This window comes from Grus americana, chromosome 3 (genome assembly GCF_028858705.1).
Source record: "Grus americana isolate bGruAme1 chromosome 3, bGruAme1.mat, whole genome shotgun sequence".
Classification (NCBI taxonomy): Eukaryota; Metazoa; Chordata; class Aves; order Gruiformes; family Gruidae; genus Grus; species Grus americana.
The window spans coordinates 96,260,904-96,287,931 of NC_072854.1; the positions used below are offsets into that span (position 1 = coordinate 96,260,904).

The 27,028-nt window shown below is 38.7% G+C and overlaps 1 protein-coding gene across 1 annotated transcript in view; it reads right to left on the bottom strand.

Annotated features, from left to right (window-relative positions):
- Positions 1–27,028, bottom strand: part of PRKCE (protein kinase C epsilon) — a 300,404-nt gene that overhangs the window by 105,278 nt on the left and 168,098 nt on the right. The window contains exons 3-8 of the mRNA XM_054820708.1: positions 9,725–9,884; positions 8,544–8,578; positions 7,094–7,179; positions 4,350–4,482; positions 1,432–1,574; positions 149–245 (exon numbers count right to left, since the gene is read on the bottom strand). Of these exons, the coding sequence (XP_054676683.1) occupies positions 149–245; positions 1,432–1,574; positions 4,350–4,482; positions 7,094–7,179; positions 8,544–8,578; positions 9,725–9,884 (654 nt within the window). The remainder of the gene's footprint in view (positions 1–148; positions 246–1,431; positions 1,575–4,349; positions 4,483–7,093; positions 7,180–8,543; positions 8,579–9,724; positions 9,885–27,028) is intronic.

The following is a 27,028-nucleotide window of genomic DNA, read 5'->3' on the forward strand; positions in this document are numbered from 1 at the left end:
TAACTTTTAAGTGCTTCATTTGCTGGTGGTAACTACTTAGTTGATTTGGTTCTACAAAGGCTGGGGATGATAGCTTTTTTTATTCCTCATAAAGAAGGAAAATATGTGACAATATATATCAGTTAGGAAATACAGAGAGATGTTCAACCTTGATCACATGGAGAAGTTGGTGCTGACTTTGACCTATCTTCTTCTGATGATGCACTTCCAGGAACTGGTTGTTGAGTCTCTGCACCTGCAATTAGCTAAGAACAATTCCAAAAGGGGTACTCAGTTATGAGATCCTCCTGTGCCAAGAGGAAATTTAATTTAACAACATTAATTAGCAAGTAGAAGTATGAAGGAAAGTGAAGATGTTCTACGCCAATAGATTCTCACTGGCAGGACCTCAACCACACAGTAGATGGGATCACATCAAATGGAGATCATAATACAGAGAAAAAAACCACAATTTAAAGAAAAATAGGTTCTTAAGGTGAAATAAACATATGAAGCATCCCAGTGAGTGGGAAAGTTTTGGATAGGTTTCTACACAGGCTCAAGGTGGCTATCTGGTAAATATATTTAACTGCAACAAGCATCAGCAAGCACTGCAAACTAACTCATGCAATAACAACATGACATCATCTTTTCCCAGTAGTCACAGATCAATTAATTAATTCCTGAGTTTTCTGCGTTTCTGTAACATTTTAAAACAGTGTACATGGGATCCAAGTGTGCAATAATCAGGAAAATGAACAGAACCAAATGTCAATGGTTTAAGAAATTATGGTACAATGTGCCTATTTCTGACAGCAAGAGTAATGGGTCGGTTGTCACAACCATGCAAACAGAGATAGAAAGTGTGGCCAAATTCTGATCTAGGATACATATTACAAATCCAGAATAACTCCATCAGCTTTGGATGTACTTGGGATGACCTATGATTTTTATTTCTAGAATAGCCTAGTCCTTCCTATAACAGTGATAACAACTCTGGAACCGTCATCTGGCAAACAGCTCATCTTCATGAGAGTCAGCACATTGGCTCGTTTATCAGCATTTACAATGTTACGAAGTAGTGCTGTGTCTCAATCAATCAATTATCTGATGCCAATTCTGAGCCAGAGAGACATTTATGTTTTTTATGAACTGTTGTGTTAGACAACGTCTGTCTGTCAAATCTCTTTCCTCAAAATTAAAAAGGTGAAATCCTTCCAGACTTTATACAGACTCCAGGTTTGCAAAATTGTAGCAGGTCAAAATAAATTTCGTATCAAAATGCAGAACAGATGATTTGCACTTCTAAATCAAAAGCCAGTCTTAACTCTGTACTGACTTGAAAAGAAATTCTTGTGCAAGTCAAGTGAGTGGGATTGAAACCCAACTAGTAAAGTTACAATACAGCCATACTTATCTCATTTCTTATGTGACGCTACATAGTAAAATTACCTTTTTCCTCCTCTGCCCGCTATTAGTGATCTTATCTGGAGTGACTCCAAGATCTGCAAGAACTTTAGCTATGCCTCTAGCATCCACTCCACAGTTTGGTGCCACATTTGTTTCACAGCGTCGATGTACATTCATCTTGCAAACTGCAATGAAATGTAAAGTAATATAGCAAATTAAGTACTACCCTGGCATACATTTCTCTTACTTAAATCAGACCTTATCTGACCTACCAATAACTTTTTCAAATAAATATAATTTCAGTAAAAAAATACTTAAATGGATTTTCAGTGACACTTGAATGCTAATATAAAATTATTAACCTGGTTATCATTCTTCTGCTATGATAATGCAGAACAGTGCTTTCACACAGTACCCAGAACAGACACAGGAACAAATGAAAATATCTAATGATCCTGTAAATCCTAAATAGAATTTGAAGAACAGTCATACTGACAGCACAACATCAATTCCTCATGTATTACTGCTTCTTACTCTATTTTACTCAAGCAGATTAACTCCTAATATAGGTAGGCATAAACCTTTAAAGTTTTAATAAAAGTCTTTGGCAGTGTTAAATACTCTCTTTCTTTAGATGGCAATCTATTTACTAAGCTCTTTCTTTTAAATACCATCTCCTGAAACTAGCATACTAGCAAGAGGGAAAAAAAGGTTACATTGCTTCCAGGTTATGGGGCAGGGGGGGAACATAGCTCCATTAAAAATAGCATAGCGTGGACTCGTTAGGGGCAGATGACATATTTTATCTTAGACTTCACTGCCCTCTTGTGGAGAAAGGCATAAAGCAAGCAGAACTGCAAGTGTAATTAAATACTGGATTAACGTTCAATTGCTCAAATTCCTCACTTCATTACTTTTTGGAGAAAAAAAAATATTAAAGTATGTATTTATAAAGTTGCATTTCATTATATTGTTCATCAACAATGCTTTCACTGTATAGGTCCTAAAGAAACAAATCACATTTGCCTCAGATTGTATCTGCAGCAGTAACCACACGCTTCAGAAAGCGGGTGCTCCTCCTTTTCAATTACGTTTCGGCTCACAAAAGGAGCAAAAAGAAATTGCTACTTGGTATTTTCAGTACATGTATATTCGATGACGAAAGCTCAGAGGCAAGTAAAATGTTTGACCTAGGATCAGTAACTGCACATTGAGGAACTGAAGTGCTTGAAATAAAGCAAGTAGGAAAATTTTGTGCAGTTCAACTTCATGAACATATTTTGTAAAAAGCAGCAGAGGAATAAGCAGTGGAAAAAACCAGAAGAATAAACCTTTGGAATACACTTTTCATGGTGTTAATAACCACACTGTTGGGCAAGCAAGTACATCTCTGAAGAAGGGAGCATTGTTCAGCACTTGTTAAGAGAGAAAACAAAGCACAGAGAAAATGACATTTCCAGCTCAGGGGAGTTCTAGATTTCAGGCAGACCATACTGCATTTTTATAGGCACTAGTTTTGTGAACATGGAGAAAGCAACATAGGTGCTCCAAACTATTGTTTCTAGGCATCTGCTACACAGTAAATGCATACATACGAGAAATATCATTATTTTCTACAGTTAAGAGGAAATGAACCAATATGGTACTTGAGAGAATATGAAAGTGAACTAATATATTCACAGATTATGTGGAGAGATACTATAGCTCTGATCAAAAAACAGAGTTTAATTGAAAAATCTTCTCTGAACATATCTCTACCATAATTAAGATAGCATTTGAACAAAATCTTCAATAGTAATAAAGTAACAATATTTAGAATCTAACATTTTATCACTGTTCACTAGCTAGAATCACAAGGGAAGGCCTGAACTTCAGAACACACTCACTGTGCATCACTTTACCACGCAAGAAATTTCTTCTTTCCCTTGCCACTCAGCAATCTGTGACATGAAGCACCTATAGTTATGTCTATTCTTAAATACTGCGAAAGATCTATTTAATAGATTACATGTCTATACATACATATGTGACTCCATATTTCTGCTGTTGAGAATTGTACATAACATGATTTTTGTATTTATGATGATAAACTTACTCATAAAGGTGTAACAAAATGAAAATGTTTATAATTCCATTAGGTACTACTTTCTAAGGATTACAATCTTCATAACATCATTCCCATCAACCCACTAACTGATAGTATTTTTTATTCACTATTTCTAAAATATTACTTTCCTTTGCAACTGTTTGTACTGTTTTCTCCCCTTTTAGAATATATTGATCTGCTTGAAACAAGGAGGTATGGAACCAACCATTTCTGTTAGTCAGCTAAAATGACATGAATGCACCTTCCGGCAGTAACTTCACATACAGTTACTGTACAGAGTACACAGTCCTTAAGCTGCAGAACTAATGAATCCTTTGCTTTCTGGAATAGCAGGGTTAGGCAGACCATCACAAATGATGATTTAGCAAGATATCAGAATACTTCATCTTCCGGGTAGGGGCGCAGAGGACTGGTTCTGCCTAGCCTAGACAATACATAATAGTAATTTTTGAAGATAGTATTAAAGGGAAAAGTAGCTGGAATAATGATGTTTAAAAGGTTTAACAACCATCACCACAAACCTGAAAAACACAAAAGGCATATAAGCTGAAGGGATGTAAATTCTCATGCTCCTAATTTTCTGTCAACTTCTAATTTCCTATGTGGCAATAAACCTACACAGCAGCGAGTGGAAAATCTGTTTCTGCACCTCTGTCCTCTGCTTCTGTTATTGACTGGTGTTGCAGACAAGGTAAAGGAACATTTTCTAACCATGACGGCAATCCCTGCAGCAGTCCGCTATTTACTTTCGATTCATTTCTGTACATGCTGGCAAAGACAGAATCACTTGAAGTCTTTCCAAGTCTACTGCACTCATGAAGCAAAAGAAAAGCTCTGAAGTGGTAATCCTTACCTTTGCATTGTAAACCTTGTCTCAAAAGACCCCAGAGCAATGAACCACAGTGGTCACAGAAGGTGGGCACTTTGTAATTGTGAATGCTGAACTTGTGAGGCATGTTGACACTGAAGCGCTGGGATCCCACTTGCTGAAAAAAGGAGAACACAGCATATTTCATTCTAATAAATTTCTTTATAATCAGTGTACGCCGAGGTCCTGTTATGTTTTGAAACCACACAGAATTCAAACAAGATGAAATAGGTCTGTGCTTAGATGATGATCTTTGCATTAGATATACTCCAGCTCCAGAGTTCTTCTCCCTACTTTATTTGGGGAATAGAGGCGGAAGGGCTGCTGTTGTCCAAGAGATAAAGACTAAAGTCTACTTCCTAGTACTTCTGGGAACAACAAATACATAGCTATCAGGAAAGATCTCTTAATGTGGAAGGCAAGGAAGTCACTCCCAATTGTTTTAGGCACAGGAGGTCGAACTAATACAGGACTAAGAGAGAGAAATATATCATAACCCCTTTACCTTGCCATATTCCACTCTTCTTTAGATTATGAAAATGACAATGATAATGTGTTGTGTTCAGTCATTCCAAGGTATGATTACTTACTAATTAAAGGATGTCATTGATAAGTTTTTATAGTGGCCACTGCATAACAGATTTATTTCAATGTTTTTCCTTCCCTTTCCTATTAGCACTGGCTTCTCTCCAGTGATCTAGTACCCCTTCTAAACAATGAGAGCATTGTATCAGCAAAACATACAAGTCTCCACCAGTCTGGAGCCTGGGAATATAAATCTATGCAAGATTTTGTATCTTCCTGCAGGTACTATGCAAAAACAGCACTAGCCATACACAGGCCTTTACCACAATCCTATACAAGCAATCAAGCTTCAGCTGTAAAATACTGGTTGTGAACTAGATATTAAAGAATGCTTCCACTATGAAAAACGGTAGTGAATTGCACAGGAAGAATGAGATCAGTTAATGTCTCAGTCAAATTCATATCAGAAGTGAAAGAGCAGCTTAAAACCATCATTACACACAACTCTGATTTGTATTTTAAAACTAGGCTTTTTCAAGCATACAAATAGAGGTTTTTAACAAATAAAACTTTTTCTGCATGGCAAAGGAACTGGGATCACCCACAGACTACCTTGCCTAATCCTATAGTGAAAGATAGCGAGCGTTCATTAGCTTTTCTGTTAAAAACAAGCAAACAGAAAACTTCTGTCTAAGATAAAGCACTCACTGGTTACAGCTGAGGGATACAACTGTTTTAAAAAAACCCCATAAAACCCACCCCCCTCCCAAACTGTCCCCTATCACCAAAGCCATAAAGGGATAAAAGCTGAGGAGTCCAATGGAGCTGAACACAACAGCAGTCACATTGCTCCCCGGTGTATGACTGTCCACATTAACAGTAATTTCCCAAGCAAGTCTAAAAGGGCCATCTTAGCTGAGAGAGACCTTTAACTCAAGTGAATGTATTGTTTTGTTTTCTCTCCTGATCCAGAGCTGAACGTGTTGTTGGCAGATATATTTACCTCCCTGACAGTATGGTGCTGAAGGAAGCTAATTTCGTTGTCAGGTGATCATAGAATTATAGAATGGTTTGGGTTGGAAGGGACTTTAAAGACCATCTAGTTCCAAACCCCCTGCCATGGGCAGGGACACCCTCCACTAGACCAGATTGCCCAAAGCCCCATCCAACCTGGCCTTAAACACTTCCAGGGATGGGGCATCCACAACCTCTCTGGGCAACCTGTTCTAGTACCTCACCACTCTCACAGAGAAGAATTTCTTCCTAACATCTAATCTAAATCAACCCTCCTTCAGCTTAAACCCATTCCCCCTTGTCCTGTCACTACACTCCCTGATAAACAGTCCCTCACCATCTTTCCTGTAGGCCCCTTCAGGTACTGGTAAGCCGCAATTAGATCTCCCCGGAGCCTTCTCTTCTCCAGGCTGAACAACCCCAACTCTCTCAGCCTGTCCTCACAGGAGAGGTGCTCCAGCCCTCTGATCAGCTTCGTGGCCCTCCTCTGGACTCCCTCCAACAGCTCCATGTCTCTCCTGTACTAGGGCCCCCAGAGCTGGATGCAGTACCCCAGGTGGGGTCTCACCAGAGCGGAGTAGAGGGGCAGGATCACCTCCCTCGACCTGCTGGTCACGCATCTTTTGATGCAGCCCAGGACACGGTTGGCTGATGATGTCATTTATTTAAATGCATAATAACATAAAACACATATTGTGTTAATTCTTTGACAGTCTGGATGCAGCCTTTGTTGAAGTGAGACTTTGCAAGCAAATTCTGGGTAGTCTTTTATGTTGATGCAAGACACTAAAGCATATTGCCTATCCTATCAACTGCTAAAGACTTGGTCACATGAAAAGCAGTTAAGGGATAAAGGGTCCCATCGTGCTTCTTTTGAATTAAAATGACAAAACCCATCATTAACTCAGAAATGGAGAATATTAAAAATGGAGTGGAAGGAGCTCGCTGAGACTTTAAGCATTAGAAGTTATAAAAAGTTTACTAATTGGAAATAAATTGCTGTATAATAATTCCCATGTAAATAAAACTGTTATGGTAATCTGTCATTCCAAGTAAATGCTACATCACAAGACAACCAGAAGGGCACAAAAAAGTTTATAACATTTATTGATTAAACAGAGGAGATGACACTACTTTGAACAGATGAAAGACAGAGTTTAATCTAGAAAATTAATGTTATAAACATTTACCTCATCGTGAGTTTCCTGTTTTTTTAAGCCAGCACACTTCGTTATTATAAGTTCATGGCATCTCTTGTGGACTACACAAGTGCAAACTATAAACAAGAAAACAGAGAAAAGAATGAGTTTTCATGAAGATTGATTTTAAAGAAAAAGACTGAACACATAAGACTAGAAATGCTGAGACTTGAAAGGCTGCAAGTGACTGGTGACTGGGTGACTCCCATGATGTAAGTCTGGCTTACAAAGGCAGAAGATAATGGACTTTCGAGAGACCAATGAATTTTAAGAGAACTAAAGCATATCTGCCAAAATCTCAGTATGTAAAACTACAAATTACTTTCTGAAACCACAATTTTTCTCAGTTTTTACATATTTGATTTCTTTATCTGCTAAAGTCCATGATCTCCACATTATATGAGACACAATGGCAAAACCAATTCCTGTCTGAAGAGCTTCCAGAAGAAAAGATAACTCACTGTAAAGGTCAAAGAATGGAAAAAACAAAGTCAAACATTCTTTCTGCAACACATTATCAGAAGTCGATAACAGTAAAATGTTTCAGGAGGCAAAAATGCTTTGTCAATATTCATACTGATTACTTAATCAATGAATAACATTTGCAGATATGACAGATAAGATTAAAAATTGCAAGGTCTATCATTCAAGGTCATTAAGTAAAGAAAAACCTGCAGGGTGAATGAATGAATTTCATTTTCTTCTAGCTTTTGTCATTGTTGTAAGAAAAAAAAAAATCAGAACTCAAGGAACCTCTGCTGTATGTTAATACAGTAATTCTTTGCATTTTTGCATTTATTTATTTACAATGAGATTTCATCAAGTCTTTTGTAACTGAAAAAAATCATCACTAACTTGATTATTTCTATTTGTCAGCTGAGAAGTAGAAAAACATCATCCCAAGAGGTGACTGCATAAAAAAATTAAGAGTACAAGATACTGAGTTGAAAAATGGAGTTGAAAATGAAGCATTTCTGCAGTCTTTGCTATAACCTTCTCTAATGATGACCTCTATAATTATCTCATCTATTTAATTACTGTCTTTGCAATTACCTGGCATTTTTAAACAAAGAATCTTAAGCAGAATAAAGAATTCACAATTTTAAAATGCCAGAAGTGAAAAATGAAGAAGCCAACATCCACAGATATGCCCCTCGAGTTGGATGTGCATCAAGAGATAACATCACCGAACAGCAGATCCTAGGTAACTGTGCCCCTACCTCACACATGCTGCCTAAGACCAACAGTTTTGAAAAACCTTGCTGTGACTTACTGTAAAGACTGTATCTTTGATGAGACAAACTTATTCTGATCATCTTGTGCTAAATTCTCAGCACTGTACATATACAATGCTTGATGAAAATATCTTATTATTTATATATTATACATATAATACATAATACATATATTCAAACTGTCCCCCCTGTAGATTTTCTCTTACCTTGACATTGGTATCCCTGTTTTCCTATTACACCCCTGAAAATAAAACAGTGTTTTAGAAAATGAAGAATACATATTTTTAAAAATGAAAAACATTTTTTCCTCTCTTTACTGGACACGCACAAGTTTAAAAGAATAGCTTCTTATAACCAATCGTCTTATAACTGCATGCCTAGACTGAGATCAGTTCAAAGTACGAACCAAATTTCAGCTGCTAAGAGGTAACAGGTAGGACAATAGGCCATGAAGGGATTCAGAAGATACATTTACTATAATAAAATAGGCAAAGCCAAAGGGTACATAGAAAGGGAAGCCATGTGCTGGCCAAATGATTATCAGGCAGGCCTCTAAATAGACAGAAGATTGCATTTGCCAATATTATTGCCTGAAATCATCTTAGCTAACCTAATCTGCAGACATTTCTTAGAGGACTGTAGCTCATGTACAATTCACATTGTTTCACATTAGGACAGACTGATTCATTACACACTCTTAAATATTAATTATGGATCACATCAGATCTTACATGTATTAAGGTGCAAATCAGTACGTGTAGGTAACTTTGGAAAACACCAACAGAGCTGCTGAAAAATAACTGACAACTGAATGCCTCCACCACTTTTCTCTATCTGAAAACTGTGAATACTCAAAACTAATATAAACCATTTCTAAAAGTGAGTTCTTGACATACACTGTAATAAGGAAGACCTGTACATGAGGACCCAAAACCCTGGATCATTATAAGTCTAATGTTCCCATATTCCTCTAACTTCAGTAGGACGTATTGGAGCTTGGCATTTCCTAGGAGGAAGATGGTGATACTTAAGCACCTAAAGAAGAATTCAGTCATCTTGGCAAAACATAAAGGTCTAATATTAGGTCTAAATCTCCACTTAGGCACCTACAGAACAAGAGACTGGCTGTCTACCTAGAATTTACAGTGTGTACTAGACAGGAAAAGATTGAACTTTGTGGCTCAGAGGAGAAAAAACCACAAATACAGCAAATTCTAACATTCATGATGAAGTTTAACAGTCTTCTAGTATCATCTGCAAAACTGATGACAGCTTAATATTAAAATGAACAGGAAAAGAGCTACTACTCTATGCCAGTTATATTTCAGCAAAACGGGAGGATATGATAATTCCTCAGTTCAAAGTCACAAAGAAAGCAAAGTCATACCATATAAAATCTCTGCAGTGCGAACAATATGTTGGTTGTCTAAGATAAGTGGCCATAAACTTGTGTCCATTAACCTGATGTACTCTGCGTCGCACAGCACCCTGCCGCTTTCTGGGGCGCATACGTTCCCGGAACACACGTTCTTCATTGTCTTTGGGTGCTGAAACAAAGGAAAAACCAGTGAGCACTGGCTGTATCAGACACAAATATGGGAAAACTCAAATGCAATAAATAAATAGACACTCTCCAAAACTAAAAATAATCCTCTCTACCAAGCAATGCAAGATAACTTCCCTAAGTTGTTGGTAATTTTTTTCCTTTTTAGCCTCAGCTACTAAAGGGCAAGGACTTTCATTGCCTAGTACAGGAACTTCTATTTGTTCTAAACCTTTGTCTTTAAATTCAGGCCAAGCTGGGAATAAGCCTTCTGCGCTTTATCACTATCAAGAAAACTGACAATCTCTTTAACTGTAATTACACAGTTAGATTCTCCAAACAGCTCAGACTCATCTAATTTGATCTTGGGGGGTGGGGATCCACCAAAAAATCCCAACATCCTGTGGTCCCCATACACTCAGAAAGTGCTGACACAAGTGCAAGAAAGCTGAGTACAAATACATAGTATCAAGCAGAATAAAAATTCCATCCAGAACTGATTACTTTCTAGAATTCCTAATTAAGATCTGAGCTTCAGGCTCTAATAATCCACTTTGATACTAATAAGCTTTCAGCAAAATGTTCAAGGGAAGGAAGTTGCTCCTCTTAACCAATTCCTGTTCAATTGTATAAGAGATTTAATGTTAGAGGAAGTAAAAAAATGAAGTTGATATATCTCAGAATGAAAACCTTTGGAAATAAAATCCTCCAGAGTGCATTGGGTCTTTTTTCTCAAGGCTTTATTTTGAAAAGTATCACTAACACTTCCATAGTATTCTGCATGCATGAAGCAAAAGCTGAGGATGAATTAGCAATGAAGAACAGTACACAGTTGTTAATGAAAGACAGATTTTACAAGCATTCCTTGAGCCACTTGTGTCTTTGCAAAATAGAATACCAGATTAGGAGGGGATCACATTCAGTCATCCATTGCCAACTGCATCTATGCACTCACATTTCAAAGCGTTATATGCACTAAAGTAGTATTTAGCACTTGTCATTCTCTCAATTTCAGATATCCTGAATCATTACAATGGCCATAAGATGCCAAGTTTGGTCTGTTGCAAGCTTTTCTGTACACAAATGAGTTCTCAATGCAACAGTACAGTATTGAACAATAACACAAAGAAATTAAAAGTCCAAGAACAACTCAAATCTATAATAGTCTCAAATTCTTTTACAAACACTTAAATAAACCCTATTTTTGAGGGTTGTAAGATTAAAAGGTATTGATTTAGGAATTCCTAGAAAATGGTCTTAAATTAAGCCAATGGATGGATATCCTGGGAAAATTCAGAGCACAGACCCACAGAACTACATAAATTTCTTTCACTGCACAGCAAGGGCTAAAACCCATGATGTTAGCAAATTCATTTATGAACTTAAAAGCCCAAGCTCCTTACACATTAACATCTTACAAAAACTTCTTGCTCAGAGTTGGATTTCACCCTAAGACGACACATGTGTGGGATGGCCAGAACAGCATTACTTTTCTATTCTATGTGAGCTCGCAGTAAATAAACATTGACTTATACACAAAGCTACCCCTTATATTTATGCCAAAGAAAAATCAGAAAGTAATGGCTCTAGGTCACCCTTCAAGAAAGAGAGAAGGAGAACCAAATAGTTATCAATTATGTTTAGTTTTACGCATTAAGCACAACTCTGATGTCTAGTAAATACCACAGCCCCTCAAGAGAAAGACTGTTTTCCACAAAGAATATGTAACAAGTAGGTGGAAATCCTACCAGTCTCCTATTTCCAGCTTCTGAATGATATATTGACTTTACAAAGCTGCTGGAAATCTTTTAGAAGTTATTATTATAGGAAATAATTCTTTATTGACACAGAACCGTTCTTTTGGTTATCATCCAGATTGTAGAATTTGCTGAAGTATGCAGCCTGCATGTGAGAAAGTTAAAATTCCACTCTCCTGGAAAAGGTTCCCTAAAAAATTATCTGCTTATATGAAACGAACAAGATATTCTGACAGTGCACAGTTCACACTTGACACGGTAATCAGTCTACGATACTGCTTTTCTTCTTTTTTCATCTTAAGAGTAATTCTTCAAAGATAAAGCACCTGTAATTTTACAGAGCAGATAAAAATCCTCTTCTTGTTTTGGCTAGATAAACACAATATCATGCGTTTGGTTTTTTGGGGGTTTTTTGTTTTTATTTTTTTTTTTAACAACAAAGTCTTAAACCTAATTTTACTGTATTGCTGCCAGTTCTATATTTACTACTGTTATGAAATTCCATTTTTCATTTACAATACTTATAGTTAAAATAAAACAAGAAACCAGGGTCTTTTTCAGAAATGCACTGACTTAGAAAAACAGCTACAAGTAATACACCAATACTGAAATTATCAGATGAAATGGCAGGCCTCAATTCTCAATCTAATTTTACACAAACAGCATCTCTCTGTGACAGAAGGATGCTCAAACAGCTCAGGGAAATGTAGTTTTCTTGGTCTATCTTGGATAACACTGGAGGTCCTTTAGCTAGTTCCCCCAAAACTGTCTCTCCTGTCAGTCTGCTGTTCCACATTTATCACTAAAGACTAGCACTCGGCCAAACCCGTGCACGGCATCCTGCTTTAGCGTTGAACTGCACAGATGAGCTGCGTGTCCAAGAGCAACGACTCCCCAGCCGTGACTCTGCCTCCCCCTCACCTCTCGTTACACCCGCGTAGAGTCCCCACCTTGTCAGTCGGCAGCAATACTTGTTTGGGGGGGCTTGGAGTAGCATCTGGCATTACAGTGAATGACTGGACACCAGCTTTCATTAAAGCAGACCAAGTCACAAGGGAAATTAATTCGCCCATGAGCTTTACACTCAGTTTACATTAAGTTCACCTAGCTTGGTCACTGTTACCCAAGAAAAACACATAGGCAATGCTTTTGCGCAGTCCTCAAGCAAAACACTGCCATGTCTTGCACGATTCACAGCGCTGTTGTGGACCACAGGCGCAGAACCAGGCAGTAACTTTCTCAGGTGACTCAGAAGCGGATGATCACATCTGTGCTGGCTCATACCCAGGGCTGTGAACCACTCATTTCTAGTAGTGCTGACAATAGTCTTATGTTTCAAATTAAAATCCATTTCTTTCATACTGAACAGCCACACTAGAGATGTTCATTTAACTCTCTCACAACAGCTCCTTAGAAAGGGAGCTACACTGCTCTCCCCAAACTTCTCTCACTGTTGGCAAGCAGGAAAGCAGAGATCACTGAATGCCATCAGGAAACAGGGAGCACTTAGGGAACCCCCCCAACATTTGTGTGATACAGCCAACTAGCGTTTTCAAGACATGCTTTAGAAAATATGGTCATCCCAAACAAAACTGGCCTTTAAACATATTTTAAAAAGTCTTACAGTGCTATGTGACAGATTCTAGAAATTGCCATTAGGATACTGCATACTGCCCAATCGTGGCATTTCTGTTCTTAGCAGAGGAGTTCAAATGAAAATTAAGTGGATTTGCTGTAGTTAGTCTATAAGCTAGTTCCAATATAAACAACAATTTCTTCTCACAGTATTTCTACTAAATAGTCACAGGGAGTTATCATTTCCTCAGTAAAAGGTGTTTCTTTATGTAACGTACATTCTGTTCTCTGCTTTGATTTTGAGTCCTTCAGCCTTTTATATTATTGAGTTTATATTTTTTAATGCACTTATTTAACTTTCATTTTCAAAAGAAGGAATAAGAAAGGCTCATGACAATTTCCAAGCACTTATGGAGAATACTGTCAATGCAGCACACCGAGTTTAGGCTTTATACGATGGTACATGAGAACTAGCAAATTTAGAACTAATTTTGTCTCAAAACTATACCCAGTAATGCTGCTCCTACTTTTCATTGCAGCCAAGAGTAACTCTGAGTTATTTGGAAAACAAGAGCATATAATTGCTTTCTTTTATAGACCGATACGTACATACAAACATATTGCCTACAATTTCAAAGACTAAAAAGACTTGCAGGCTTAACTCCAAGCTCCTAGAGAAGTGTTACAGAAGTCAGAAGTATTTGACATGCAAAATTGCACAAAATTCCTTGCAAAATGGATGTTTAAATGAACTGTCTGGAACTACATTTAACGCTGCTAATTGCGTAGTATCTGTTAAGTATGTATTATAAGTCAGAAGTTCAAGGATAAGAAAGTGACACATAATATGCAGCAACCTTTAAAGGGGGCAGGCTTGGAGGAAAAAGACCCTGTACATCAAACAACAAAGGCTGGAACTTGTCAGGTCTTATTTCACACTAAAATGGTTTCAGCAAAAATGAGAAGGTTTCAGCGTGGAGCACTAACTGCAACAGGCAGAATTATCCTGTGTAGCAAATTGTGCCATTTCCATTTCCTTATCCTCTACATTGCAAGTACTTACAGAATTCTGACAACAAACAAAAAATGGAAAAAATATGGCGGAAAAAAGAGAGAGACTACATACACAAAGAGGCTTTTCAGCATTTGCTATTGCCCAGAATGCCAGTTTCTAAAAGGGAACATGCTGGGCACCTCCCTTAATCTGGAGGGGATTGGCATTGAACAGTGACAGTTTGGGAAAAAACGCACCCTAAATTAAATGGCTACTGCCCCATCAAAGCCAAACTGTAGGCCATGTACAACGCTAATAGTCGCAGCAACTGGTGTAGCTGCCAGGTAACCCCGTGCAACAGAACACCGACACCTCCATGGCACTTCTGGCACAACGTGCTCTTTTCACCCCGGACAACTCTTGGGTCTTCACATTGCTGTCATCCGCAACTACAACTAGCATCCAGACAAACCAGCTGGTTTAACGCCAACCCTTAATAATTACAACAGAGCCTAACTGAACAACAAATGCAAAGGAACAATGATTCTACTGATGTTTTATTGCTGGGGATTAAAATTAAGAGGTTTTGTATCATATTTAAACCCGACCACTTTAACCAGTATGTATGCACTGAAATAGAGCTTTTGGTTTAGCACTATGAAACATATAAAGGGAGGAAGGATATTGAGGCAGGAGAGGTAATTTGCCTAAAGTTATGTTGGAAAGTGAGAAGGGGCAGGAATAATGTCCAGGACTCCTCAGGTTTCAGGATGGAATGTAACCAGATCATTATGCATCAAAATTAGCTCTCAAAGGATTATTCCCAAACTCTATTTTGGGCCTCTACAGTAGAACCATATATACTGTCATCAAGATATCTCCCGGCAGAAACTCTTACAGGATTTTGTCTTTAAGGCTTCAAAAAAAGTTAAACATCCCCATATACCTATATTTCTATCTCTTTTAAAAAAGCCTTGCTTAGTAGTAACACATACAACAAATTAATTTTGTAACTGAGATAAAAAATAGCAAGGTAAACGCTAAAATATAATTTCATAAGGCTGTTACTGATGAACACAGAAATTAATTGGATAGTTTACCACAATCATAGAAAGAGTACACAGTTTTTCTATGTCTTTTTCTAGAAGTATAATATTTCCAGACTATTTCCTTAACAAGGAACACACACAGGGGTTTTGCTTACTGTATCTTGATCTGCTTTCTTTAGGAAAGCTAACAGGCAATTTCTTGTTTAATAGGAGAAGAATCAGATTCTTAGATAATGCTATATTGTTGAAGAAAACAAAGATGATGAGTGTTACGAGAGAAATGAAAAAAAACCTCACAGAATGGGCAAGTTTTAGAAGAGATAGGTGTCTTGACAAGCCATGTCTGTTAAAATGAGCTAGTTACTGAATGCATTGAAGAATAAATTGCGTTTTAAAGTATATCAAGCCCAAATATGGTGGGTGGCTTTGTAACATGGCCTCAGGCTCATATTTATTTGCCTTCAAACACATGCTCATCTTTAAATGCTTAAATTCTTGTCTAAAAGAGAGATTCTGCCCACATGTATTTAAAGACTTCCCTTGAAATGCAAGTAGATAAAAGTGATTGGGGTTGTGACAGGCACACATTTTTGTTTCAGGGCTTGTTTTACTCTCCTTTTTAAAAAACAAACAAACAAACAAAACAAAACCAAACCAAACCACCAAACCTATAAAGCTATCCAAATGATTATTTACACATGGTTCAAACCTTCTCTACTTAATTATTATCATGAACACATTCATTAGCTCACTCACAGCTGAAGGGACAACAGTAACTCCCCACATCCTTTCAAATGGAAATACTTTCACATTCAATTTATTTAATAAAGAAGAACATAAAGTCCAGTAGTACTAAAGAGTCTCTAAGATACTGAAGGTCCAATTGCAATTTCAGTGCACAGAGAAGTCCAATATAGTTTTCAGAAATGTCCCAGCCTTACTGGCTGGCAATAATTTGGACCAAATGTTCAAAGCCAGGAGCATGGAGCCTGACACCGAAGCGACCAGGTGAAGTGCCACTGCTGCCCCAGCTGAGCCCCATCCGCTCTGCTGCAGCGATGGAGGATTAGTTCCCATCCACGCTCAAGCAAAATTCTCATTCAAATGACTTGGAGACTTTCCCTAAGAAAGCCTTCAAGATAAGCCCTCACAAGTTTCTGCTCTCAGTCTGCATAGTGCCCGCAGAATTAGTGACAACTTACACAAGCTTAAGGTACTAACAACATGGAATTACACATAGCTGTCTTCAGATGATCATACAGCCTGTTTCGATAAATCTAATATTTAATGAACAGATTTCTGTTTTACAGCAACAGTTGACTGGACAACTGGTAGGGGACAGATATAAACATAGGGTGCTACGCCCATTTTTTAGACCCCTGGGGGCTCACACAGATGACAGGGGTACTGACCTCATCTTGGAGGGTGAATGTAGCAATTCCTATAGATAAACAGCTGTCAGATCCACAAAGTAAGCAAATCAGAGACAGTTTCCTCCTACTTCCTCTCAATTTCTTTATTGGTGCTATTTAAAATTCAAGACTTTAAGAAATACGGTATTCTTGAAATAAAGAACTTGTAGTTACAATTTTCACATAACTTGCTTTTTCCAAATAAAATGTAATGCAATACCACAGGGAAGTTATTGCTACATGACAGGTTTTCTGAAAAGTCAATTTCACATCTCAAGGTTTTTAAAATAAAATTTCAACTTGCAAGACTTTTTCTGCAAGACAGAATTTAGAGTTTTTACAGTTGGAAAGATGTCACAGACAACAGGACCAAAAAAAAAAATCAATGCAAACTAAGGTTATTTTGGTCTTCCAGTGTTATCTTTCAGGAGGAACAAACAGCCTCACTCCAAACACAATGCCCTTATGTCAATAAATCTGCAATTGAAATTAGAGAGGTGGAAATGCATTCTACATATGGTAAATACTAAAGCTATTATTCAGGAGAAAAATCTTACTCCATGGAATGTAAGGGGTCTACTCATATCATAAATAGTAATGTAAAATAATAATTTGTAAAATGTAGAACAGTGTCCTGGTTTTGGCTGGGATAGAGTTAATTTTCTTTCTGGCAGCTGGTATAGTGCTGGGTTTTGGATTTAGGATGAGAATAACGTTGATAACACACTGATGGTTTTAGTTGTTGCCAAGCAGTCAAGGACTTTTCAGCTTCTCACATTGCCCTGCCAACGCGAAGGTGGGGGGGCACCCAAGAAGCTGGGAGGGGACGCAGCCAGGGCAGCTGACCCAAACTGGCCAAAGGGGTATTCCATAACATACACTGTCACGTTCCATTTACAGCTGGGTGCCTTGCGGGGCAGCTGGGGGTAAGAAATTGTGCTGTTCATTGCTTCTTTTGTATATATTATTATCTTCCTTTTTTTGTCCTGTTAAACTGTTTTTATCTCAACCCATGAGTTTTTTCACTTTCACTCTTCCAATTCTCTCTCCCATCCCACCAGAGGGAACAAGCTAGCAGCTGCGTGGTGCTTAGGTTGCCAGCCGGAGCTAAACCATGACAAACAGTTTTGTGCCGTAACTCAACATGATAAACTTACAGGAAGAAAATTAATTTAGTTTGTGGCAGCGAGATTCAGTTCATGCTGACACAGTATTAGTAAGGAATAGCATTAGTAGCCTGGTGTTAGTATTGGTAGTGTTATGTCCTGACAGGCTAACAAGGTACAATATCTCTTATTAAATCGACTACTTACTAAGGCTAAATAAGTACATGATCTTTTGAATGAAAAAAATACATATATAATATGATACAACGTAACTACAATCAGACCAAAAGCCATCCTTGGGACTAGATTTCTCTACCCTTATTGCCGCAAGTCTGCAAACATGTCCTGCAATGTGATGGCAGCGTGCTCCTTAGAGCAAGCCCAGCCACTTGTGGGGTACTGGTAGTGATTGATATTCTGGTGACACATGCTCATATTGACTGTCCTTTGGCTGTCTTAAAGGAAAAAAGAAAAATGTGACAAAACATCACGGTCAAGGCTGCTGTGGAAGATGAACTTTCAAAGTGGTGTACACATTCACGTTTATTTTAACGGAGCTCCAGGCTAGGGAAGTATCTGCAGGGTCAACTGATCTCCCTGCAGGGTCAACACCTGAGCTGCTGGCCTTTGTCACTTCCTGGAAAGGAAATGGTGTTGTGATGCTAAGAAGGAAAACAAGCATTGTGAAAATTTCAGGACAAAGCCCTTTTCCCAGAGGTAACTATTAAACCAGACAGATCCTGAATGACAGTATTTTAAGCTTGTGTTTGTGATAGATCAGAGAAGTTCAGCAGTCTTTTTCTAATAGTTGCAAAAGCTACATAGAGCACGATGAAAGAAAACCTTGTATGACTAGGCTTTCTGGTCTTTCAGAAGAGTTGTTTCATAAATATGTTTTCAACCCCAGCTTTGTTCCTTTGCCATAGAGTAACAGAAGCATAACTGGTGGGCAACTAGGAGATGCCTGAGCCCAGCCTCCTGCAGTGCGGAAGAGTCTCATGTACTTCAGGCATCCTCAGCTTCCATTTTTCTGATGGTTCTTGAAAGTCTCCAGCAAGGGAAATTCCACAACACACTTGTGTATCTTGTTTCACTACTCTGGCAGGCAGGCCGTTTTGCTAATAGCCAACCTAAATCCTTTTGCAGTAAGTTATGCTGGATGAGTGAATGGCAACCTGAAAAAGCAAGTTTTTCCTAGCACAGAAACTACTGAAGTATCTGTAGCAAGACACCCATTACCCTGTTGTATACCATGCAAAAGACCAGGGGCTGGGGATGGCCAGAGACACAGCAAGATGTCACAGAAAAGACAACTGTAGAAATTTTGCATGCTTTGCAGGCCACAGCAAGACAGAAGCTGCTTTGAACCTAGCAGGTCCCCGTGGACATCCCAGTCACATGCTAGCTGCAGAAAAGCCATAATATCTGAAGGTAAAAAGGGGAATGAAAACCACTTCCTGCCTTTAAGCTACTAAATGTCACAGTCGTCTTGTTGATTCCATTTCCAGATCCCCCCCTCGATAGCGACATCTTGTTTCCATCCAAGCTTAGAAATGCATGTAAAAAAGCCCAGTTGCACTAAAATCTCCATATTAAATCTTATAATTCCGTGTAACCACATTAAGGACCTACAGTGCATAACCTACACAAGTCAGAGAAGATGGCTTTCAAAGCATAGTTTTATAATGGTTATACCCCTCCCAAAGCTCAAGTCTGTGATATACATTACACAAGTTCAGGTTTCAGAGTGCTTCACAGTGGCAGTGAAATCTTATTACCTACAATTGGGAAAGACACCATTCTGAGGTGTCACCATTAGAAGTACATAAACTTCAGTAAGTTTACTTTGAGAAGTGATTCTTTTTTGCTTTTTAAAATTTTTCTTCATTTGTTTCTCAATAAAGTGCTAACTACTTGCCTGTATCCTCCATGGGGCAGAGGGAGGTCACTGCAGAACTGCTTGTGATTCAAAAGAGCACCACGCAGCGCCTATGTAATAACTGAAAAGGCAGAGAAGATTGCATAGCAGCTCCTTTATATCCCAAGCAGGAGGAATCCTTCCCATTAGTGTGACTGATTTTGATATAAATTAAAAAGCACTGATTCCTCAATACTTTGCTCAAAAAATGCTCAGGAAGGCCAGAGAGAGTTTCTAGGGCAGGCAAAATGACAGTGCTATATTAATATTTCATTTACAGACTACTTATACTTTCAGATAATGGCAATGACTTTTTTTCCCACAAATTAAAATAGAGGCTGTAAAAACTTGAAGTTATTTCCCCCCAGCAGTATTAAAGTTGTAAGACACAAAGTATCTGTACCTTCAGGTAGATAAACCCACCGATGAGACTGTAATGGTTCTGATAAACTGAAGAGAATTTGACCCTAAGCAGAGGATCTGTTATTAGAAATAACAAGTGAGACAATCATCTTCATAGCTATTGTTTGCCAAATAGTTCCAGGATGCCTTATACCTGTTTTCTCACTGTAACTACAGTAGCTTTGCCTGCTTAGGCAAATACTTTACTATTAAAAACTCAAATTATTAAGTATTGGGCAAGAAATCTTTCAATAGTGAAACAAGAAAGCAAACTATTAGTATTATTTCAAAATAACTTAAAAGGCTCAATTTTCTGAAGTTGATACTTAGGGTTGTCCATACAAACAGTACCTAGTCACTGTGAAATTATTTCTTGTTCTTATGACATACTCTTGGTAATTTTTTGAGTTAGAGAATGCACCATAGTATCTCCATACATGTTAGAAACAAGCACCTGGTTGTCACTGGAATCTGAAATCCTCTATGCCAGCTCTTTATCTAGCCAGGAAGCCAAACCTAGTAAAACTTTGGACCAGTCTGCAAGAACAGCTGGGGATTGGGATGTCATGGCTTCACTAAGGGCAAACCAAGCCTGACAAATTTGGCCTTCTACGATGGGGTTACAGCGTTGGGGGTTGGAACTAGACGATATGTAAGGTCCCTTCCAACCCAAATCATTCTATGATTGAAACGTGCTCCAAGACAGCCCCACCGCAGCAACCTGAGGCCCTGGGTCTGCACCAAGGAAATCCTGAAAGCCTCCTCAAGGATGGCAGCAGTCAGAATGAGATCAAGCTTTCCAACATAATTGCAAGCAGTTTTAATCATGTTTCTCCTTTTGTTTCACCACTTTCACCAATTCTTTTATGAATTGGTTCTACATGAAAAAACCACGATATACCTTTACTCTGTAGTGCAGCCTGCAGGGCACCCAACAGGTAAAAGAGTGGGTCCTCATTTAAATTGCACAGATAATTTTTTTCCTTTATCGGATGGAGAGTGTAGGAGTCTACAGGTAATCAACCTTTGGACTTCTCATTTCTCACAACTCTACTGATGTGAAAGATATTAGTGTTATGCATCACTTAGAAAGGACTGTTCTCTAAAGCAGCTGTCACCAATAAATAACATCTGCCACTACGTTTCCCTTTTTGACCCAATATATAACCCATAACACACTTTCATGGGTATTCCAACATGTCACTGCTCTTTCTGGTTTCTATCTTTTACTAAGGGCTGTATTATGACAATCCTGTCACCCTCTACCAACATCCTCGTCTTGCCCATTTCCTAAGTGGAAAGTTCTTGCAATCATTTGTAAGAGACAAAATCATCATCATCAGAGCTCATTCCCTCCTTCCATTGTCTTTCTTGCAAACGTGGGAGGAATTTTTCTTATTCTGATACCCCCCCACACGCACACAACAAAAGCTTAATTAAGAGCGTCTCTGACTCACAAGCAGTGCTATTAAAGCGACTCTCCCATCTATGTCTTTCAACATTAAATATATTATTACTAATTTCCATTCAGAGAACAGTAATAGATATATTATGTAAATCCTAAAGTACTCATATGATTTATTATCAGCATACTACTTTAAAATCCCAATTTAGCAAAGCATTTCTGGATATGGCTATGTGAAAGAGCATATTCACTGTGCCATGGATTTCAACAGAAATCTTCCAATATTTAAGGCACTACTTACCTTCCCTTCTAGAATTTAATTCTACACATCTATTGCACAGTAAAAATGGAAACATGTGCTAAACAGTATGTTCTTTCTCCCTGTAGGGCTTATGGGCACAGCATCATGAGGTAATTGCAAATGGTGAGTTTGCATATTGTCAGTAGAGCCTGAATGTGTTATATAGGTTTTTACTGGAGGGGGATTGGCATACAATAGTGATGGCTGCTAGAAGCTTCCTCTGTGTCCGACAGAGCCAGTGACAGCCAGCTCCAAGACAGACCCACGGCTGGCCAAGGCAGAGCCATCAGCCACAATTGTAGCGCCTCTGGGGTAACATAGTTAAGAAGAGGGGAAAAAAAAAAACCCCTGCTGTGCAACAGCAGTCAGAAGAGAGGAGTGAGAATATGTGAGAGAACAACTCTGCAGACCCCCAGGTCAGTGCAGAAGGAGGGGCAGAAGGTGCTCCAGGCACTGGAGCGGAGATTCCCTGCAGCCCCTGGAGAAGCCCATGGTGAGGCAGGCTGTCCCCCTGCAGCCCATGGAGGATGATGGTGGAGCAGATCTCCACCTGCAGCCCATGGAGGACCCCATGACAGAGCAGGGGGATGCACCCGAAGGAGGCTGTGACCCCATTGGAAGCCCATGCTCAAGCAGGTTCCTGGAAGGACCTGTGGCCCCATGGAGAGAGAAGCCCACGCTGGAGCAGGTTTGCTGGCAGGACTTGTGACCCTGTGGGAAGGGACCCACGCTGGAGCAGTTGGTGAAGAACTGTAGCCCATGGGAAGGACTCACATTGGAGAAGTTCGTGGAGGACTGCCTCCTGTTGGAGGGACCCCACGCTGGAGCAGGGGAAGAGTGGGAGGAGTCCTCCCCTGAGGAGGAAAGAGTGGCAGAGACACTGTGTGATGAACTGACCACAACCCCCATTCCCTGTCCCCCTGTGCTGCTGGGGGGAAGGAGGGGGAGAATTCGAGAGTGAAGTTGAGCCTAGGAAAAAGGGGGGGGGGCAGAAGGTGGTTTAAGATTTTTTATTTCTCATTACCCTATCTGATTTGATTGGCAATAAATCAAAATAATTTCCCTAAGGGGAGTCTTTTTTGCCTGTGAAGATAATTGGTGAGTGATCTCTCCCTGGCCTTATCTCAACTCATGAGCCTTTTGTCATATTTCTCTCCCCATCCAGCTGAGGAGGGGAGCAATAGAGCAGCTTTGGTGGGCACCTGGCCTCCAGCCAGGGTCAACCCACTACAGCTGATCAAACTTTGTGTCTTGTGTGTAAGACACACACGGGTAGAAGACAAGACTCTCTGTGTTTGAATCAAGTTACAAAAACTTACTTGTTCCTAACTTTTGCTACCTTCTTGATATTCCAAACTCCCTACCTCCCATGTTCACATATTTATTTAGTCCCAATTCTCCAACCTTTGGTAAGACAGATGTATCAGTGTCTTTCACATTTTCAGTGACTCGGTGAGCATGTGCCTCAAGCTTTCACATAAAATGAAAAGCGCTTCAGGCTTATGAAAAGATGCTTAACCGGACACCTAATTTCCAACTGAGTTAGAATTTCATAAAAGTTTTTAAGCATCATCTGCTTGAAGTAATCTAATGGGACCCAAGCCATTTTTCCTGACCTGTGTCAGAATAAGTCTCTAATAAAAAGTATACTCACAGAGGAAAAGAATTGGCAAACAGCCTTTTAAGAGGCAACAGATGTGTTGATTAAGATTGATTTTGTTTTTCATAGTTCTCTAAAATTGATGTAATATTCAAGAATGCTTAAGAACTTACTGATGGAAGCAGCTGGCAAGTGGGAAGGGTGGGATGTTGGATGATGAGGTGCCTTAATGTGGGAATTGAGGGGAAAAAGAAAGGACCAAAATGGAATAAGACAGAGTTTAAATCCTCTCACTTTGGAGAAAAACTCAGAGAAAAATAGGATGTGAAAGAAAAGGGAGGGAGGAATGAAAGCAAACCTCAGGCTGAAAGAGAACACATCAGAGAATACTCCTTTTCCTCGCTGTAGGACAAACTGTGAGCAATACAGCTCACATCAGTCAATGGTCCAAGCTCCAAAGCCAATGTAAGTTTAGGATTACTGTCAATCGGTAAATTAATTTCCTTTCTACGTGTCCTGGTTTCAGCTGGGATAGAGTTAAATTTCTTTCTAGCAGCTGGTATAGTGCTGTGTTTTGGATTTAGAATGAGAATAATGTTGATAACACACTGATGTTTTAGTTGTCGCTAGGTAGTTGCAGTGTCTACGCTAAGTCAAGGACTTTTCAGCTTCTCAGGCCCTGCCAGGTGCACAAGAAGCTGGGAGAGCACAGCCAGGACAGCTGACCCAGGCTGGCCAGAGGGAGATTCCCTGCCATATCACGTCATGCTCTGGATAGAACTTGAGAAGCTAGCCAGGAGGCAGGATCGCTGCTCAGAAACACACTGAGCATTGGGTTGGGTTTTTTTTTTTCCTTCTGCCTGTGGTGAGCAATTGCATTTGTGTATCACTTTTTCATATTTATTATTATTATTACTACTACTATTATTATTATTATTTGCTTCCTTTGTTATCCTATTAAACTGTCTTTACCTCAACCCTTGAGTTTGGTTTTTTCCATTCTCCTCCCCATCCCCTTGGTAGCGGGGAGGAGTGAGCAAGTGAGCGGCTGCATGGCGCTCTGCTGCTGGCTGGGGCAAAACCATGACACTACCCATCTGCTGTAAAAAAAAACCAACTTAACTCTCTCTCTACTACAGAAAACTCATACATAAGAACTAGCAGATATATACGTACAATGAGTTAGCTACAGAAAAGCACCCAAGATCTGTATTTTTTTCCACAGGGATCTAGATACCCATCTTACAGTGCTGTAAGGGAATAGATATTCTCATGCCTAAAGAAGATATATTAAACTTGCTAAGGTTTTCCCAAAGATAATGAGCCAACCAAGTTCACTGAAACAACTAACTTCAAAAAAATACGTGCTACTTTAGACCCACTATTGTTTTCTCCGGATACGTGAACGTTAAAGCTAATTCAAACTATGTTTATGCAGAAGAACAGGTACAGATAGCCAGTTTAGCAAGTCAAGACAGTTACATATTGTATTCTATACATTACTCTAAACTAACTGACTTTTTTCTCCTTCAGTAAATCACCTTTTGTTACTTCCTAAAGACTAAAAGCAGTTCCATACTAACAAATCCCCACAGCACTCACTGAAGGTTTACTTTCAAAATACACGTGAAGACTCTATACAAGAATTCATCAATGTGTGTGGGAGAAAACCTGCTTCTAACATTTCTTAAAACTGTAAGTCTTCCAAGAAAAATATTTGTTAAACCCTGGGCTGTGCATCTGTGTACTGTAGCTGAAAGACAAAAGGGAACTCAGAAAAAACCCAACTGAATTTTTTTCTTCTTCAGCACAAAGATCAAATCAAATGCTACTTGAAGATCCAAATTCTTCCTATTTAGTCCAGAAACTAGATCAGACAATGAAAACAGAGACAAAACAATTCTTGGAGTGATTGCTAATTTAATTTTTCTCTTATTATTCCAGTGGTCTAAATGTTTTCCATTCAGCACTGACCCGGTCTTCACACCAGCGGTACTACCTTCAGATATTCTAAGGTGTCAGGTAAGTTCTCCTGACATTGACAGCACAAAAATCATCTGGAAACGTGTGCACAGCACGAGGAGGATGGGGTCCAAGCAAAATCTGTGGAGAGCCAAGGGAATGACAAGGAGACTGCCTGCAGCACTAAGGACAACTATTTGTACATCTTAATGCTCTATATGCACAGTCACATGAGATTTATCCTTGGTTACAGCCCTACAGTTACGCCAGAGAACACATGTATAAAATCATGCAGAATTTGGCTCAGTTTACTTACAGTAGAGATAAAAAAAGAAACCTTGATTGCCCATGTCCAAAATGTAATGATACAAAATGTTCTAGCAGCAGTAAAATACTAACCTCTAAAACTTCATTCCATTTATTGTTTTGTTTATTAACAAGTCAAGAGATAGCAGACACTTTTAAAAAAGCTTTCCTTAAAAAATTCAAGTCACAGCTCATTATCTCAAACCCTTTCTGTTCTCTTTGGTTTCCCAAGCACCTCTGCTCATATTCAAACACTACATAATTCATTCTAACTTAGCCTTATCAGGTTGATGAATACGGATGTGAAAGTCAGCTGGCTGTAAGTTGAAAAAAAATATATTCAGTGCCTCCTTATTGCTGCTGTCACTGATTTAGCTGTTCCCATGGTAAACTTAAATACCACCACAGGAAGCTGTATCACCTATCAATTCACAAGTTGGGAAGTGTGGTGTATGGAGATTTGATTTAACAGATCCCAGAACTGTCTGGTTGAAGGATGTGGCACTTGAAAGCTGGAGGCTGGATTTCCCCCCCCGCCCTCTTCTTTTTTTCTTTTTTTTTTTAAACTTGTATAATCTCAAGAATAAGACATATGGCAGCATTTGCAAGTTGGTTTCAAAGAGATTTTGATTTCCCACTTACTTTCTCTAAGTGTGAATTACCTAAGAAGGTGTTAGAAGTTCCTCGAAAAAATCCTTTTAACACTGGTTGTCTTTAGAAAAAGAACTTCTAGAGAGAAGCTCCCACTTTTTTTTTTTTTTTTAAATTATTTTGACAGCTCTGTAGCTGGAGCCTCTGACTTGACTACCCATATGACACATCACAGCACTCATGAATTAATTTTTTTACAATCGTTTCAATTCAGAAAAAAAATGATGCTTCCTTGTTAATAAGAAGACAAAAACACCCTAAGAAAGAGATCATCCTCCGGGCTAGAAAGAGATTTTACCATCAGAATTTGCATAGGTAAGAGTTTAATGTTTCCTGCAAACCCCTTCCTTTAGTAAATACTTATCAAAAATCAAATATATACTTACAGGTTGAAAAGATTTCTCTAAATATCTTTTCTTTGATAAAACAGCACCTTTGCCATTAGCATACCAGTAGCCAAATTAAAATATGTAATGCATTTTGAGAAACAGAAAGATACAAGAAGTCAATTTTTGAAAACTTATTTTGACTAAATAAAGCCATGTCTATAGTCTGCCCTATTCTTTATTCCACACCCAAACCCCAATAGATTTTAATAATCAAGAAAAAAAAAGATTGTTTTTAACAAGTAGAAAAGAAATGCAAGGAAATGGAAACAGAGCATTTCAAGATTTGAGGACTTCAAAAATCTCAAAGTAAAAGTAACTCTT